At 44.3% G+C, this 18,828-nt stretch overlaps 1 protein-coding gene across 3 annotated transcripts in view; it reads right to left on the bottom strand.

The window, feature by feature from the left end:
* SLC6A6 (solute carrier family 6 member 6) overlaps positions 1–18,828 on the bottom strand; it is a 263,899-nt gene that overhangs the window by 102,485 nt on the left and 142,586 nt on the right. For all 3 annotated transcript variants that reach the window (XR_011198608.1, XM_069206292.1, XM_069206293.1), the window contains exon 4: positions 10,937–11,171. Coding sequence is in view for 2 of the 3 variants with exons in the window: in XM_069206292.1 (XP_069062393.1) it covers positions 10,937–11,171 (235 nt within the window). In the remaining variant the exon portion in view is untranslated. The remainder of the gene's footprint in view (positions 1–10,936; positions 11,172–18,828) is intronic.

Genomic DNA, 18,828 nt, shown 5'->3' with positions numbered 1-18,828 from the left:
GCCCCCCCGCACCCCATAAAACAGCCCCAGTCTCAGCCCAACTTTCCTCCTCCTTCACCGCGTCCACTCCTACTCCTTTCTGTACCTTAACCACGCATGTACATTGTTCAGACATGCGTGGTTAAGGTACCGAAACCAGGGAGTCGTGGAAAACGAAAGCGTAGTTTCGCTTTCGTTTTTCACAACCTCATGGTTCCGGACTCGTTCTTCCGGGTGTTTCCCCCTAACAAGCCCTATGGGGCATCACGTCATCACATAAGGGATTATCCCATTATAAATGGTTTGTTGTGATCCTTGGAGAACGTCACCTTAAAGAGTCTTTGAAACTGAGGTCTGGAAGCCAGTGGTGCAGGATATTCTGAGAGATCTAGGCTCCAAGAAATGGGAACGAGAAACTCTAGGATTCTGAGTCACAGACTATAATACTGTTAAGACTGAGAGGAAAGTGGACTAGAAACCTGAGTCTTAGACTATAACAGTATTCAAGACCATGAGTCATTGGCTATCAAAGTAGGATGGCTCCATGGAAGGAGGTTGGAAACGCTGACTCATGTGGTATGAAAGTAGGAAGACTCAGTAGACAGGGGACAGGAATTCCAGATCCATGAGGCATCAAGATTTGAAGCCCAGATTTGGGGCTAAACTTGCTAACCTTTTACATAACCCAGCAAGGAAACTTGCTGAGCTGTGTCGTGTGACTGGGAGAAGCAGCAATGCACCTTATCTACTAAGATATGACACACATGCTGTTTCAGATGGCAGACTTCAGGCAGCCTATGCCAATGCAGGCATACTCGTTCCATGGTGCAAGGATGCATGTGTTAAGGGCAGGATTGCTTATGTGCAGAAAGAGGCACATGCATAAAAACAATCCTTAAAGGCATTTTCCTTTTGATCTGTGCTTCAGAATGCAGCACACCTGGAAAGAGAAATTAACGAGGAGAAATTAAGCGATTTCTCCTTGTTACACCTCTCTCGGGTTGGCACACCATTTCAGCGCAAACTCGTGTATGCTGCATTTAGTAAATGTGGGTCTGCGTCAAAATACATAGGTGGTTGAAGGGAATACCCATGCTCCACCCATGTAATGCCAACCAGATGTAAGGTAACCTTGTGTTACTCTGTGGCTGAAAAGTAATGCAAAGCGTCTCAAATCTCGATTTGCATGGCTTTGTAAATGTCACTTCAGCACTTGCATTGCCTTGCGTCGACTTGTGTGAAGTAAGGACAACGCAAGTGCATAGTAAATCGAGCCCTTACAGCCATTCACAAAATGGAGCGCTGTGTGAAAAACTGCAGGGTCGGGTGGTTCAAAAGGCAGAAAATAGCACAGCCCCTGATTTGGTAAGAGTCACCTTCAGATGACATCACTGGCGGTACTGTGAGTAAAATTGGCTGTTCTGCCTGACGCTAGCCTAGCGCTGTTGTTATATCCTGGTATTTTCAAAATACGCATTCCCAGATCACGCTAATTTAGTAGATCGTGCTTGGTGCCAAGCATGTACTTTCTTCATCCTTATAACAGGAGGTCGGCACAAAGGGGTTGGGCCCGCTCAAGAGTGCTAAACAGCTTTTGTGCATGAAAGTTGATCTGTTGTAGCTGTTTACACCACATGGCGACACTTTGGGGCATATTTATGAGAGGTTTGCGCCACCAGAGCTGCACTTTTTTTGACACTTCGGTGGCGGAAACCTTTCAACCATCTCTATGAGGCCACGCAAAGCCACTTTGCGTGGCTTTGAATGGCCTCATACATATGGAGTAAGACATAGCAGCACATCGCTGCATTTACTTACACTGCACCAGGGAGGCATGCCATTGGTGCTGCGGTGGGTTTTCCCACGCAACACCAATGGATTTTGATGCTGCCCCAGATTTGCTCAATGACGTAAACCTGTGGCAGCACCAATACCTTACGCCTCCCAGAGCAGGTGTAACAAGGAGAAGTATTTTTGTTTTGCCTCGTTTATTCCTCTTTCCATTTGTGCTGCATTCTGCAGCACACATGGACAGAGGAAAACGCCTCCTTCCTGCACAAAAGCAATCATGCATGCAATGCAGACCCATGCACTATGGTGGAAGGGGGTCTCCATTGCCACCTGTGCATGAGGGAAGGACAAAAATGCACTGTATTTCAGAATTACGGTGCATTCCTGCACTTTCACATTGGGATAAGGGAGCGCAGCAAGTAGACTCCGTAAATAAGGGCCTTTGTGTTTTGCAAGCTGCAGTGGAAACCTAAAATCATCTGAGCCATTTACTCTAATGCAATGTGGTCCTCACAGAGGCATTTTGAGACATTTACTAATGGATAACACCTTTAGCTACATTGCAGGAGAATGAGACATTGAACATATATAAGCTTACTTTTTCGAAGACCAGCTTGATAGGGTGGGTAGAAGATCTGCATTCTGCTGCTATTATGTGTTATGCCAAGGATTGGGTAGCAATTTCTTTACATTTCGGACAAGCCCTTACCCCTCCTCTTCAAGATGAGGTTGTAAACAGCCATTTTCATGAATTTCTCTTCCACATCATCCAAAGTCCAAGAGTCCAGTCCCACAAACAGTTCTGTATTGTCTTCCAAGAACTCTGCTGTGACTACCTTCAGAGGGTCCAGGTAATATCCATGCATCTTTTGCCTCTATGCCTCCCAGACTCTCCCCCATCTGTTCTGGAGCCCAGGTGCATCGTGGTAAATACCAGGAAGTAAATGAAACAATTACGTTTTATATCTTCAGACTTTTCAAGTGTTGTTCTATCTTGATGGATTTGTTTCACAATGCTTTTAAATTAGTTTGCTTGCAATCTTAGTAAAATTATATGTGGTTAATAGAATATGCTTCTAGTAGGATCATGGACAGTTTGGCATTTAATGTGTATGATAGAATACACTAAACACAACAGAGGAAAGTCGTGTACTGCCTTCTGATTACATGGCAATTTCTTGTCTGCATATTTCTAATATAATTTTGATTAATCATCGCTACCTATGCATTGAATTTCTCTACGTACAAAACCTTCTCATATGGGAAAAGCCAGATTAGGGGAATTTTGGTTACTCTCAACACCTCTTTGGTACCTCTTTAATTGAATTGATATTTCCATTTTGCAGAGTCAATCAATAACAGTTGTACTCGAATTTACCTATGCGCACGACACACCTACTGCTTTCTTACATAAACAGAGTGTCATTATGATCAGTGACTCCAGTAAAGTCTCCACCCACAGAGTTCATTCATATCAACACTTGGTGAAGAGCCCCTTAAACAGTGATGTTGGTACGTGCCTTCTGCACTTTATGTAGGCGGTTATGAGAGCTGTCTGGCATGTGATGATCACCTTTGGCACTCTTATGCAGATGGCTTGGCACCAGTCGCCATTGGGGCTGGGAAGGGTGTTCAAAGATCCTGATGAACTGTGCCGAGATATTACAATTGCTTCTCACATTGCATTTAAAAGGAAATCGGCTCTTTAAACTTTACACCTGAACGTGGATAGCTCTAAAACTTAGATTTTAATGAAAGGCAAGTAGACATCTAGAATTGCCCTACATGTTATTTACCTCAACAAGTTGCCCTTCCAGATAAGTGTGCACAACTTGCAGATTGCAATCACACTACATGGGAGACGACAGTGTCAACCAGGAATATTACCTTGTCTCACCCTGGCCCAGGAACGTATTCCTTTGACTGTGCACCTTTGTCTCTCTGAGCCAAAGTCAATGTTAACACAAGCCAATTACTGTTCCAATGGCAGCAACCTTGGACAACTGAACAACTCCTGTTTGCAGAGCTTGAAAGTTGTGGGATACCTGATGCCATTTCTGGCATGCCAGCATCTGAATCTACCAGGAACCTCTATGGCAAGAGAAATGAACATCTGTTCTTTTGCTTCTGTTCCAGAACCTGTTCTTATCAGCGGTGTAACCATGAACCCTTCTTTAGAGGTCCCAGCTCTTGCAAAGGTGCCAGAACCCAACGCTCTGCAGCTTGGTCCATTACCGTACTTCAGCACACTCTTTCGAAAGTGCATGAGAGGGTTATTTGAGTCTCCTCTAAGGAAGGAAATCCACTGCAGTACACGCGTGCTATTGAACTACTTCAGCAATCATTAAGAAGGGTACCATAGTAGAACAGTATATGACCTTAAAGTGATACATCAGAACGCTGGATGGTGTGGACAGTGTCACTTGACCCGGTTGTGGCTGATGTTGCTAATTCTTGGGCACTACTGTAAGCAATTGCTCCAAAGTGCAATTAGTGCCCACTTTATACAAATTTGTACCAGCAGATGGGTGCACATAATGATCACTCCAGCACATGCACAGTTACTTACTAACAGCGCTCTACCAGTGCGCTGGTGTTAATCAGGCACAGAAGCACATTTGTCAATACCCTCTGAACAGCCAACTATTGGTTGATGTCCCGCATTTGCAATACTTTAAATACACCCCAAGTCTTTTACCGAGAAAGTCATAAGGCCATTTTAGATTAAGGTTACGCCAGTGACCTTCAGTTTGGAACATGGCGGCTGCATCAGTTTCCACTAAGTTCCATTGATCCCACAATCCCAGAATCTTAGCATGTGGTGCCACTGCCATGGTGGTCTTGCTGAAGTCCACCGAACAGCAACTTTTCTCACTATCCTTCCGTATGTCTTATTGTAGAGCATTTCTCTTTTGCTCAGGATCAGGAATAAATATTGGCCTCTGTACTTGAGGAGAAGGCTTCTGTATTTATCTGACGACTCCCACATCAGTTGAGGAATACAGAGTTCTGAATGCACCTTTGCTGGAAAAGCCATCCTCAGGTGATCATGCTCAATTTGTTTCTACCATGCATTACTCAGCACAGTTACCGAAAGTCATACCGCTCAACTTTTAGAGCTTCCAAGGAGGCTGAAGTCACATACTTTTGTGGATAACCCACTGACATCAAGGAGAGTAAAGAAGGCTGGGTGGACAGCTGTTCCACATGAATATCACCCAATGCAGTGTGAGATATGAGAAGTAAATTGACCTCTCAACCCTCCATGTCTAAGTGGATGACTGACATAATTTAGGTTGTACACACTGCAGACTGTCACTCACAGGTTGTGGATTTAATTCCTATTTTAAATGCAAAATACGCTTTTGAAGAGAGCCACACTGGCACGTAGGCAAGTTCTGCAAACCAACTGGACTGAGACTGCAACGTTAAATATTTACAAGCTGGGCAAACATGGCGTTAGCGATGTGAGTTTGCTCTCCTTTGGCCTGGCGCAATCTTGTGGGAAAATGTCCATAGTAAACACCTCTGCTTCTTCTGGACTCTCTCGTGTTACAATCAATTTAATGGATGAGGCTTAATAGTGTTGATATGTGACCATAAATAACTCTAGCAGGTGGTGTGCAGGAAGAACCTCAGACTGATTACATTTTCATAGGTGTAGCAACCATAAGGTGTTGAGTCAAGGTTTCCGGTGTACAGGGGGGGGACAAATTACCCACCATTGGATAAATTCATTGTCTACTCTTCAGCATGCACCCCACTTTGCACTATAAATTTGGGGGTGAGGGGATGGGGTGGATCCAGGTCAGTCGGAAGTTGAATATGTGGTGAGATGTTCAGCTCCAGGACTTCATTTTTTTAAAACATACTTTATAGAATTTTCACATTACAGATACTTCCAAAATCAATCCAACGTCCCCTACAGCAGCCAAGGATTAACTTATGAAGTCTAGCAACTACTGTAGTTTGTAGACCATTCTTAATGCTGATCATATACAACACATGGCATGAACTGGTGGTAGCCAATACAACAACGTAAAAGCAAGTAGTCTTGGGATTAAGTTACCTTCCACCAGATCTACAAAACTGTGAAATATTAACCAGTCCTGTGAGAGTGTAGGGAATGCTAGGAATAAAGCCATAGTTATGGTGAGTAGAATATACTGAGTGGGAGTACAATCAGGTCTATTGTTAGTTTTGCTAAAGTCATATCCCCTCATATGTGTGCCGGATGTGGTGTGGCGTGAGCAGGTAATGCAAGGTGTTGTACTTTGGGCCAGGGCACTTAGGGTAAAGTTGCTTGGCCTGGGTTATGCTTCATCAGTTGGCCGCCATTCCCTATTTGTGGCAAATCATCCAGGATGTGAGCCCACGATTCTGCCCAGCCCTCCAGTCTCAGCCCTTTACCTGCTTCTTTTTTTCAGTAGTGTACACTTGAAGCTGCCCATTTTCACAGCTACATGAGCCACCTCCAAATCATTGGTCTCTCCGGGGACTTCCAGGCCATCATATATTGGCGTTTAGCTAGGAGTAGTGCCATATCTGCAAATCTAGTTGTGACTGCTCCTGCTTTAGGGCACAGAAACCAACCCAAGAGGCAAGATGCAGGGGCCATGGGTAGTGAAAGGTCATCTGACATTGACAGCACTTTCATCACTGTGTTCCAATAAAGGGAGATGACTGTGCACTCCCAGACCATATGGAGGAATGCTGTGTCATGCTCTCTGCACCCCGAGAAAGCCTGCAGTTGCTTCTAACTACATCAAATTTACCCTTTTAGGCATGCGATATACTCTATGAAGGAAGTAATATTGAAATAACTTAAATTGTGTGTTGCCAGAGACCTCTGAAATGTGCTCAAGGATTTTGACCCAATCTGTGTTGCTAATTGGACTTCCCAGGTATGTCTCCAATCTATCCCCCAATGGCTGGAGGTCTGTTTTTACTTTTCCTAAAAGTGCTTTATACAGGAGTGAGGTTGCTAGGTGTTGTCCTGAGATCTCGCAGATGCACTGTATGCCCAAATATATTGTCGATTCAGCCAAACCTGCATGCCACCACTGCTGCTTCCAGGAGGATGTCTTGAGCTGCACACAGTACTGACTGGAAGTTCCAGGGGGCCAGTGTGGTCCTCTGCACCTCCACCGGACATCAGCACTTAGCTGAGCATCAGGACCCTTCACCACCAACTTACTGCTGCACCTCTACTTATTGCCACTCAACTTTGTGCACACTAGCACTTAGGTGAGATGTCCTGCATTTACCAAAGACCTCAACTGCCTGCTTCCTCCCGACCACGCCAACTTCAACTGCAGGCCTCGTAGCCCCACACCCATGGATAGACGGTCTTATAAGGTGCCCTGGTATGTGCCTCATACCTTGGCGTAGGCATGTCCAGTAAATTATACCATGAAATGCAGGAAGTATATTGACTTTCACAGGCACTGGGTTTTGTGGCAGGTACATGAGGATACTGCCATCAGAGGATAGAAGTCCCCACACAGAGGTGACCTTGTAGATGTTCTTTTAAATGTATTCTAATTGACCAATCAATCTAATTACGAGAATGCACGCAAAGCCATGCAAGGGCAATGCATTTGCTCATCCGCCATTCAAACTGGCTTTGTCACTCTTACATAACTGCTAATGGTCCCACTGAGACATGGGGAGAGACATGTCAGGGAAGAATCCTGGCATAGTTACAAATCACAGTTACATAGACCTTAACCTTTCATTTTTTAAAGAGGATCCACTGAAACTGAAATGCTGAGACGTTTCCATTGAAATGCATTGAGATCATGGAATATTTTAGTGAGTCACAGTAGAAACTGGTGATTTTAAGATGTAAGAAGATCCTTATGTTTGTGTGGTCTTGCTACAGACACCTCCAGTTGTATGTCACAGACAGCAGTGTATGAAATACTGCCCAGAACTGGCTTATGATTAGATGGCTTTCTTGTCAGTCTCGCTTCCCAGCTCTCTATTGGATGGTGCTCCTCCTTTTCTGTTTCCCTCCCCTACAGCAAAGTTTATTTCCATTGCTTTTGATTGGTTAGGGTGTATCCTTCTACTGTTGGCATTCCAGAACTACCTTTTCATTAGTTTATCACTCCATGGCCATGCATGTCTTGTTCTTCAGAAGGTTCTACTGTTCTTTTTATTGCTTCACCGATTACCCAATCTCCCCAATCCTTCCTGATGCGTCTCAGTAACACTCCAGGCACTAGACAGCAGCCATGGTAATGCCCTGGATGTTGTTTGTACACGTCTCCCCTACCACCCAGCCTCCCAAAGAACCTCTGGCGTGCGCCAGGCACTAGCTGGCCATATTAGTGATGCCCTGGATGTTGCCTTGCTGCACTGTTCTATGCCACTCCTCTCCAGGATGGTAACCACGACTGGCTTTTAAACTTCCCAGCCAATATCGGTGACCAGTTGTGTTAAAAATATGGAAATCAATGAAAACATTGTTCTCTATTCTTTTCAAGATGGCCACAATGTTGCACGTTGCAAAGTGCATCACCTCACCACAGCGTGTCACATTGTGCCAAACAACATAGCAGCCATCTTGAAAGTATAGAAAGCAGTGTTTTCAAAGTGGCCACCACAGTGGGTGATGCAATGTGTCAACAAAATGCATGTTAAATTATGCAGTGCAGCAGTGATCTTGAAAGTATAAAAAACAAGGTTTTCTATCTTTAGTACTATAGTCCGTGCCACAGAATCCTGTACAACACATCTCCCCCATCCCCCATCTGGCAGGTTTTACAGTAGTTGTCCCTCCAAACTAGCATCATCTTCAAAAACAACTACAGCACAAAGCATTAACAAGCAATGCTCCTGCTCATCAACACAAAATGTGGAGGATTTACAGATTAGAAGTACACGAAAGAAAGCTAATTGTTAATCCTTCTTGAACCATGCCCTCAGCATCTTGCCCTACATCTCTGTTAGTATGAGAGTATCTCCTGCAGTTCAGGAAAGAAGTGAGAGCCCATGCTTTCAATAAGTACCCCTGCTCCCATATTGCTGAACACAATCTTCAATCATCTTCTATCCCTCTATGTACAGCTACTTTGCCCCCAGCTAGCTTATCTTTATATAATACATCATCATGCATGTACACATTCACCTGGTATAACTGCTAAATGCTTTCCGTCAATATACATGTAGTATAGAACCATCAATTACAGCTTTATTAAGAAGTCAAATGTATTAATCAATTACCGCACGTTACCCCTGGGATATTGTTGGTCATGAGATCAACAATAAAGCCAGGGATGGAGTGGTATTCTACTGTGGAATAAAACTAAGGCACATGATTTACTTGTTTGTCTCTATCTCTGCCTAAGTTTGAAACCTAGTACAGTATGTGTGGTGTAGTAAATCATACCTGTTGAATACCCTTAAAGCTGCTTGAAAGCACTTTGCAGGTGAAGAGGGGAAACAAAGTTACAACAGCATGCTGAAGTTGGAAAGTAGCATCAACTGAGTAATTATTTCAAGTCAGGAGCTTAAATTTGGCAAAGAGGAAGGTATTTAAGGTGTTTTACTATTTTCGGAAGTCCTTCTCAATGACAACAGGCAATGGAGGAGATTTCAAATATTATGACCTGTGACGACAGGGATCACCTCCAAACTATTTACAGCTCGGTGAGTAATCAGGCAACCAGTTTTGGGAATATAAAACAAATCACCAGATACTCAAAAGTCTTTAATTTGAGCCATTTGGTATGATTTCACAGGCTCTTGTTCTACAGGAACTCATCTACTGGGTATGTGTGTTTCTAACATCAGGGTTACTTTCCTTCTTGGCTTCGCCAGTTTATCCTTGGCCCCAACAACAGCATCCCTGCACCCAACTTCTCTAACAAAGATGTGATCTCCAGATCTAGATGCACTACTCAGAATCAAAATGACAATACTTACCCAACCTCATAAGATAGCAGCATGGTTGACTTTAATACAACAACTTCAGAAACAGGGGAGGAATCTTCATCATAATAACTACAAATACCAAAGGGACCTGTCGAGTTAACTAATGCTACCTGCATATGTCATCATGTAAATCACACATCTACCACTCACACTGCTTTCACTCACCAAACTACCAAACACTGCGTCCCATAACATGATAACCGCACAACATGGAAACACTTCTTAAAAGGCTGAGTAATGAGACAACACTCTCCCAACCACACATCCTACATGTTACATCTTGCTTCAGTGTGTGGACAAGCATTTCAACACCCCACCTACCAGTAGTATATTATTTTACTACTACGGTATATCAAGCATAGGTTTTGCCAAATTTGTGCTGGATTTTGATTATTCCAAAGATTTTTTATTTGTATGTGTTATACAGATGTGTATATATATATATATATATATATATATATATATATGTGTGTGTGTGTGTGTGTGTGTGTGTGTGTGTGCCACTTTGTGGGCCCGGTTTTGGTGATGACATCACAAGACTCTCTCTGACACTGCTGTATCAGCTGTAATTGATATATATGTATAGTCCACATGTGTGCATTTTTGTTTGTGTGTGAGTGTGTGTATGTTTGAGGAAAGCTTATACAGCCTTAGTATGGGTCTGATTACCAGGAGAGGGGGAGTGCAATCCCTTCCAATGGTGATATCAGGAAAAAGAAGGCCTACATTATGGACACCACACAACACTTACTAAGATACTTAAACCAGAGATGGAAACTTCAACATATGTTTTGGACAAAGCTGAATATGAAGCAAAATCCAACAAATGAAGGCTGATTTATGCAGTGTCTTTTATGCAGGTAACTGTCCCCCTCATGCAATGTAACTGAAGTACATTTGTGTTCCATGAAAAACAAACTATCTACATCCACAAATGGACCAGGAAGAGCTTTTAAAGAATTAGCACATCGTTATGATGTAGGTCTACTAATATGCTGCAAAACTTCTGTGATGTGAGTAACATTTCCTCCAAAACATTTCATAGGTAGATGACCTCTATCAAATGTAACCAATAAAAGCGCTGAATAGTGTAATGGAACTATCATGGGATCTCAAGCTTCTGCATGCCTTATGACATCACCTGAGCCTCAGAAGAACCAATGACATCATGCTGTGGGATGAACAGGTATGTGGATTTTACTCTAGTTAGAAACAAAGATCTTACTCCCAGAACTCTGTGACAGGTGACGTCAAGTTTGTCACATTCAGAGACATCCACAGGGTCTTGTTCTTCCGAAAGGTGTCCTCTATACAGTTGTCGGTGTTCCATGTCTGGTGACAGTAGGCCCAGGGCAGTCTGCTCCGGAAGGACTGGAGGAGATAGTACATCCCCCAGGCCAAGATGATGATGTAATATACATTCAGGAGGGACACAATCACAATGGAAGCATAGCCGATCCCTGAGGAAGCAAATATAACAGGTTAGCTTAGTCCTTCCTTGTGCACTAAAAGGTAGAAGCAATTTCCTAGGGAAAGAGTGTATACATTTCTCTGAATGGTTGCAATCAGCAGTTCTAAAGTGATACCTTTTGTGTTAACCATAAACATACAGTGACACAAGGTTCTAATATCATACCTTACAATCTTCAAAATATGTTATTGATCGATATGACAAGGCTTTCATTGGGTGATTGCAGAGGTAGGAATTAGGGAGGAGCTAAGTGGGAGCAAATGAGCTACAGCTGCTTGGTGTAAACAACTCTCTCATTTTAGGCTACAAAGTACCTTTCTTTTAAATTCCTTGGAAAGGCCATTCAGATTCATTTGCAAACTTTCCAGTATTGTTATTAGACTCCTGGAACAGGCCATCACATTTATAAGCCACCAGAAGCCAGTGAGTGGCAGTTCCTAAATGATGTGAATTTACACACACAAAAGTGAGTACCATGGAACACACATACCGCTTTCCCACTAGACTGCTGTCCTCCCAAGGAGATCACCCAGACCCCGCTTTCTGCTGCCTGATCCTCATATACCGCCCAATATATTACCTGCGAAAACTTTGCATTCATTATATCAATTCACACTAAATGATCAAGGTAAGAATATGTAAGGATGTGTAGATGTGCTATACTAAACTTCAAACAATCAATCAATCTAAATTAGATGTTTTGGATTTTCATAAAGATCATAAAAGCATACGGTACGGAGTAAGATGCATGTTCAAATACATGTTTAAAATAAAATAATATTTAAAATACGCAATGGCACGTCATCGCTAAACAACCAGCGTTTTCCTTTCCGGATCACTGGGCTTAAAAAGCTAGTCTTTCTACAGCAGATAGCAGCAGAGAAGGCAGTTGCTGTAAAACAAAAAGTGCAGGACGACATTGGTTAAAATTAATTTCTTGAAGGATGGGCATTATAAAGCATCTACGTGGCACATGGTTGAAGTTACAAAACAGAATATTGTGCAAAGCGTCCAGTACAGATGTGCTGTTGCAGGGGCACTTGGCCAAACCAAACATTAGACCAGTCACTGATTACGACAAAGCTGACTAGAGGATGAAAAATGTCTAATCTGAAGCGCGTTAGCAGAAACCTGTGTCGGGAAATCCACACGAGGGTGAGGTAGGGTTGCACCCCATGAGTTACCAGGAGCAGCTGTTTTTTAATAACGCCAGGGGGGTAATTTACAAGGAACTGGTGCATCGTCTCCGATGGGCAGGCGTTAAGAAATTACGCTAAAATGGCGCAGTGAAATCTTGGAAATTTCACAGTGCTATTTTTTTGGGCCTCCCTGCGGGGGAACGCCTCCCTTCCATACATTATACCCGGTGCAGATATAATGTGGAGAAGGGGTTTACAAACTGGCACGGTGGTGCCATTGTGCCAGCTTGTAAATATGGCATAGGGTGGGGGACTGTTTTGCGTCGTGGTAGCATAAAAAAAAAATGACGCTATGACGGCGCAAGGGGCTTGTAAATGAGCCCCTAGGTTTCTTTCAGTTCTTCAGTGCATTGAGTCTTCAAGTACTTATAAATATAGGGGCATATTTATACTCTGTTTGTGCTGAATTAGCGTCATTTTTATTTACGATAATTCAGCTTAAACTTAACTCCATATTATATTTTGGCGCTAGACATGTCTAAGTCTAAGTATAAATCAGGGCCCTAGTTTCTTTAGGTTGTTTCTACTAACAGTGTGTAGTGATTCTGGTGCAGCAAAATACTCTACATGCCCAATATCTAATGCAAACTGTTCAAAGAACTTCCACCAGGGTAGAAGGTGAAAATCATTCAGCCTACGTCAATCATCAATAAGTGATCTATTTAAAATGGTATGTTTGGAAGTCCACACCTTATTCCACAATAAAATTGGCAGAATTTTAACCAAGTTAGCTAGAACCTCACCCCCAGTTCAGAATAATATACGGTAGTGCAACAGCTTGTAGGGACCGATAAGTGATTCTTAAAGAAGCCATTCTCAACCATCTGGAGTTGGTTAACACTGGCATGTCCCCAGATGCCAGCCCCATAAAGAGAAACAGAAACACATTTTGCATAATAAATGGTAAGCATCTCACAGGTTTAGTGCCCAGTTTATCATCAACCTTTAAAAATACATTTACGGACTTAGTGAAGTACAAATTCCTATTATTCACTGCAGGACACCAAAGGCCATATGTGTGAACACATTTTTCCATAGACATAGAATGGGTAAAAACCTTTGATACATCTAGCCCCAAGTACCATGCTTGTCAAATATAATACCCAGATAAGAGAATGTTGGCGTAAACCCCAATTTAGAGTTTTTGGTACTTCTCCGTGTTCATCCCAATTTCATAATGAATGGCTTGCTCTTCAGACTTATGGTTAATGAGAAAAAAGAGTGATCTCTGTAAGCTCAGAAGGTTTTGAGACATAAGAACTGTGTCATCAGCATACAGAAGACAAGGGATTAATCTGTGGCCAATTTGGGGAAAACCTTGACACTTATCGCTTAATATAGCCCCAATATAGCACCAATGCTATTTGTGTACAGAGTGAACAGAAAAGAAGCTCAAATGAGGCCCTGCCTGATCCCTCTTACTAGCCTGCAAGCATCAGTGCACTCGCCCTTGTCACTAAAGTGCACCCTATCCTTGCACCTGGAGTACACATTTCTAATAAAGGCAATTATCGAATGATCTACCCAGTCTCCGATAGAATAGTCCACAGCTGGCCATTAAGGACACAATTGAATGCACTCGACCGGTCGACAAAGGCTAAATACAATGGTCCTTTCTTCAGTAATATGTATTTGGCAATGACCAGGTTAAGTTTGAGCCCCTGCTTGATTTTTCCCAACCCTCTGTGAAAACCATACTGGAGGTCATAGAATCATCAGACCATTCTTCAAGACGTCTCAATATTATTTTCTCTGTAACTTTTAGCAGTGAGTCGAGTATGGATATGGGTCAATAACAGATGGGATTAGAGCGAACCCCTTTCCTATAAATTGGTACGATAACTAACTCTGACCATGAGTCCAGGATACCAGAGCAGGAGAAGGACCCTAAGGCCCTAGATAGGACGGGAACCCCACAGGGATGGGTTAGCCTTGAAGAAATTGATGGGGACACCATCTGGGCCAGGGGATTTACCAATCTTGCGGCCCATTACCACTGCAATAACCTAATCCAGGATAAATGATAAATTACTAAAACCTCTAGATATTGATAAGTCGGAGGCCTGAATGTGCATGCTGGGAATAGTGTTGATCTCAGAGAAATGGGCAACCCAAACAGATTAATTGATGGCTACCTCTATTCTCGGGGCACTGTCATCCCTTGGGAAAGGGTTATGAATTACATGTCAAAAGGCAGTAACATCCTTAGCAAAGCTGGATTCTATCTAGTTTCCCTCACCTGATGCTTCGTCTCTTTTTTCCTTTTCTTCAGCACCACTCAATACTCAAACCTGTGCCCACGCACTTCCATAGGGCAGCACGGATATTTATGGAGAGCTTTCTTTAGGAGCTTATGTGCAGTCATGAAGTCAATAGAGAACCATTCTAGCCCAGAGGGGTTGAACTGTGCTATAGTTTTAGTTAAGCTCCCCGTTATTGACTGAGTTGTCCAAGCAAGTAGCAAAAGCACCTCTATAAGTGATGATTAGTTTTTCAAGAAAAGTACGCAGTAAAGCAGTGAGATGCCATTTCGGGTGGATAGGAAAGCATTATCAGGGGATCATATTGAAGGATTTTTTTTTTAAAGCCCAGGTTTGTTTAACTTTTAGACTTGGAAAATGGTCGCTGATGATAATGGGGTTGGTAACAAACTTGTACAATAAATTTTCAAGATTGTGTGAAGCAAGGATGTAATCATTAACTGTATTACAACCTCGACAATCGTAAGTGGGATGAAAGGGAACTGGAGGAGTGCACAATTCGTTGGTAAAGGCAAGATCAAACGTAATCAATAGATCAGTCAGCTTTGTTCCATGCGCAGTGCGGCTAAAATGAGTTAGGTCATTGTCATTAGTATCCACCATGCCACACACCTTTTTAGGAGGGAAATGGCATAACCTGGATTTGAATTTGCCCCCCCACAGTATATAACATTTCATCCCTTCCATACAATGTAGCCTATCCAAATCGTTGTCGAGTTGGCCTAATACAGTAATAACGTGTGATTGTAGAATGTTGCTATACAGATTGACAATTATGAAATTAAGATTGTACAATACTTCCGAAACAATAGTCAAATAGTAAGGGGAACTGGACTCAATCTTCAGTGAGAGAGAAGGCAAGGTATTCGAAACGTAAATGGCTAATCCGCCTTTAGGTCTATCAGCGTTAGAAGGAACTGCAGGCTGGTGGACTGTCCTGAAGCCATTAATATGAATAGGTTCAATTGCTCAAGTCTCCTGGGGACAGAGAAAGTGGAAATCCTGAGTAAGCTCGACACAAGAGGTTGTTGAAAATTTGGAGATAAGGCCTGCCACTTTCCAAAATAGGAGCTTACATGATGGAAAAGCTCCCAGGTTCTCAGGCCGGGGAGCTAATTGAGTCTGCTGGCAGCCCACACTGGGGGTAAAGGGAGGTATATAGGAGTCAGAATAGGAGACAGCTGTAGAATTCTTCTTCGTGAAGTTAGTGAGCCCAGGGGTAGCAGACAAACAATCAAACAGGGAGTTTGTCATTTTAATGATTGACTGTAAATCATTAACATTGAGTTCCGATATGGGAGTGAAATGGTTATGCGTTATAAGTGATGGATAAAAAGTAGGGGGCCAGACAGGACCAGCCTTGGTGATGATATCAGGTCCCTCCTTTGATAACTGAGGATGATTGAAATATACCAATGGAAAGATTATTACTTGATGGTGGGAAATGAGTGGGAACCTGGATCTAGGTTTACACAGTATTAATTCCACCAAGTATGGAAATTTAAAGGACATTATGGGGCTCATTCTGAGCCCGGCGGGCGGCAGGAGCCGCCCGCCTGGAGGGAGCCGCCAAATGGCCGCTCCGCGGTCGAAAGACCGCGGATGCCATTCTGGCTTTCCCGCTGGGCTGGCAGGCGACCGCCAGAGGGCCGCCCGCCAGCCCAGCGGGAAACCCCTCCCCACGTGGAAGCCGGCTCCGAATCGAGCCGGCGGAGTGGGTATGTGCGACGGGTGCAGTGGCACCCGTCGCGTATTTCAGTGTCTGCAATGCAGACACTGAAATACAAAGTGGAGCCCTCTTACGGGGGCCCCTGCAGTGCCCATGCCATTGGCATGGGCACTGCAGGGGCCCCCAGGGGCCCCACGACACCCCTCACCGCCATCCTGTTCCTAACAGGATGGCGGTGAGGGGGTCGGAATCCCCCATGGCAGCGCAGCAAGCTGCGCCGCCATGGGGGATTCCCAGGGCAGCGGAAAACCGGCGGGAGACCGCCGGTTTTCCTTGTCTGACCGCGGCCAAACCGCCGCGGTCAGAATGCCCTGCGGGGCACCGCCAGCCTGTTGGCGGTGCTCCCGCATCCCCGGCGGTCCTTGACCGCCGGGGTCGGAATGACCCCCTATAACACAATCGGCAAGAAATTACTTAGGCCCTCATTACAACCCTGGCGGTCAAAGACTGCCAGGGCTGTTTTGGAGGTTGTACCGCCAACAGGCTGGCGGTACAAACTTGCGAATTAAGACCACGACGGAAGCGCCGTGGTCGCACTGCCGGGACCAGTGATTTCCTGCCACGGTTGTACCGGCGGTTTTAATCCGCCAGGGCAGCGCTGCCCAGGGGATTACGAGTCCCCTTCCTGCCAGCCTGTCCAAAGGCTGGTGGGAAGGGGAGTCGCAGGGCCCCATGCCTTTGGCATGGGCAGTGCAGGGCCCCCCTGGCACAGCCCCACACTGCTTTTCACTGTCTGCTGAAAAGCGCGACGGGTGCAACTGCACCCGTCGCACGGCCGCAACACCGCCGCCTCCATTTGGAGCCGGATCCCATGTTGTGGCCCATATCCCCGCTGGGCCGGCCCAGCGGGAATGTCAAAATGGTCACGGCGGGAGTGCGGCCGCATTGGCAGCCGCACAGCGGTTCAACCTTGGCGGGCAGCAGTCGTCGCCTGCCAAGGTTGTAATGAGGTCCTTAGTGTCCTTCCCATTCCATCCAACCCTTCATACCATTTTCAGGTCCTCAAAGAGGGCCCTAGTTAAGCCAGTTTTCCTGCCCACTAAGTGAATGGCTTTATTTTGTAGATTTTCCCAGGACTGAGAGTCAGATTGGGGAAGAGCCTGTACATTCCCCAAAACGACAACACATGGAGTGGCCCTAGGGGGAATGTCCAGGGCTGGAGACGGGCCTTCTCTTGGTGCAGGAGGAAGAGTGTTAACGATGTTGGGTTGCGCGGTGGAAGGGGGGATTGGAAGAGGCAGATTGATAAATGGAGCAGTGACCTTGGGAGCTGTGATAATGGGCTCAGGTTTTAAAAGGCTATGCTGATTATTACAATGCAGCATATGGGTGTGGGAAAGAGCGATCAACTGAATTGTGTCTACAGTGGTTTGAGTAGCAAGCAAATTGGGTTTGCTGTGGGAAAGCGAAGATTCTAAGCAACTAGCCAAAGTAGCCAAAGTATTTTCAACAACAGATAATCTAGAGGACAATGGGCCTAAAGATGATTTCATTAGGTCACTCAAAGATTGTACAGCTGTAAGTATACTTTTAATGTCCTCTGGGTTTGCTAGGGGTGTCACAGGAGTGGATTTATCCTTTTTGTTAACAGGTCTACTAGGCCTCGCCACAAGTCCTGCGTCAGCCCAGGCGCTGTAATCCACTGTTTTGTACAGGAAGTTGGCGACTCTGCAGGGGAATTGGGAGAGTTTTCCTCTGGTCTGTTCTAGATACACCCATTATTAGCTGAACATGTGGTCGTACTTTTACAGGCTCCATAAGTGTAATTCTGTGCAGAAGAAAGGAACAGAACTTACTGTGCCAGGTGATGTTTGTAGCATGCCCTCAGTCTTACCTCAGCCGGGGTGATCTTATCGATCGAGCCTGATGAAGCAGAAAATGAAGGTTTTACATTTATTAACGCGTAAACGTAGTGTGAAATAATCATGTGTGACTTTAACCGAACTAATAAAGAATGTACGGGGACAAAATGTGCCCTCAGAGTAGTTTGCCAACATTTATAAGCGTGCTTTATATAACGTGGTGTATTAGAATTGCACTAATCCGACATAATCGTAAACGTGTGCTATGATTTGCTTGTTTGAATTGTTTTAGCTTAGCATTACTTTAGTGCAGGCTTCGGCCTAGTGGCCCGGTCTCACGGTTTAGATGCTCGTATTTTTCCAATGTGCTATTAAACGTGTATTTCTGCTTGAAGCTGTACTTTTCCACTGAGATCGTTCACATGCTTATCTTAAGGTTTCGTGCCAGCCTGGCATATTTTCTCTTTACTCCAAGGTCGATTTGCAGGTGCGGACAATGGAGGCTCTGAAAGTGAGCTAATTGGTATACAATGTTGCAACTTGCGTACCCATCTCCAAGGATAATGTATGCTTAAGTAAAAGCTTGAGAACTGTCGTTTTTGATTGGACAATTTGAAGCTAACCTATGAACCCTCCAATGGAAGACCCTACTGGA

This window comes from Pleurodeles waltl, chromosome 9, assembly GCF_031143425.1.
Source record: "Pleurodeles waltl isolate 20211129_DDA chromosome 9, aPleWal1.hap1.20221129, whole genome shotgun sequence".
NCBI lineage: Eukaryota > Metazoa > Chordata > Amphibia > Caudata > Salamandridae > Pleurodeles > Pleurodeles waltl.
Note: the sequence above shows the minus strand (reverse complement) of the source record. Positions and strands in the feature narration are given on the sequence as shown.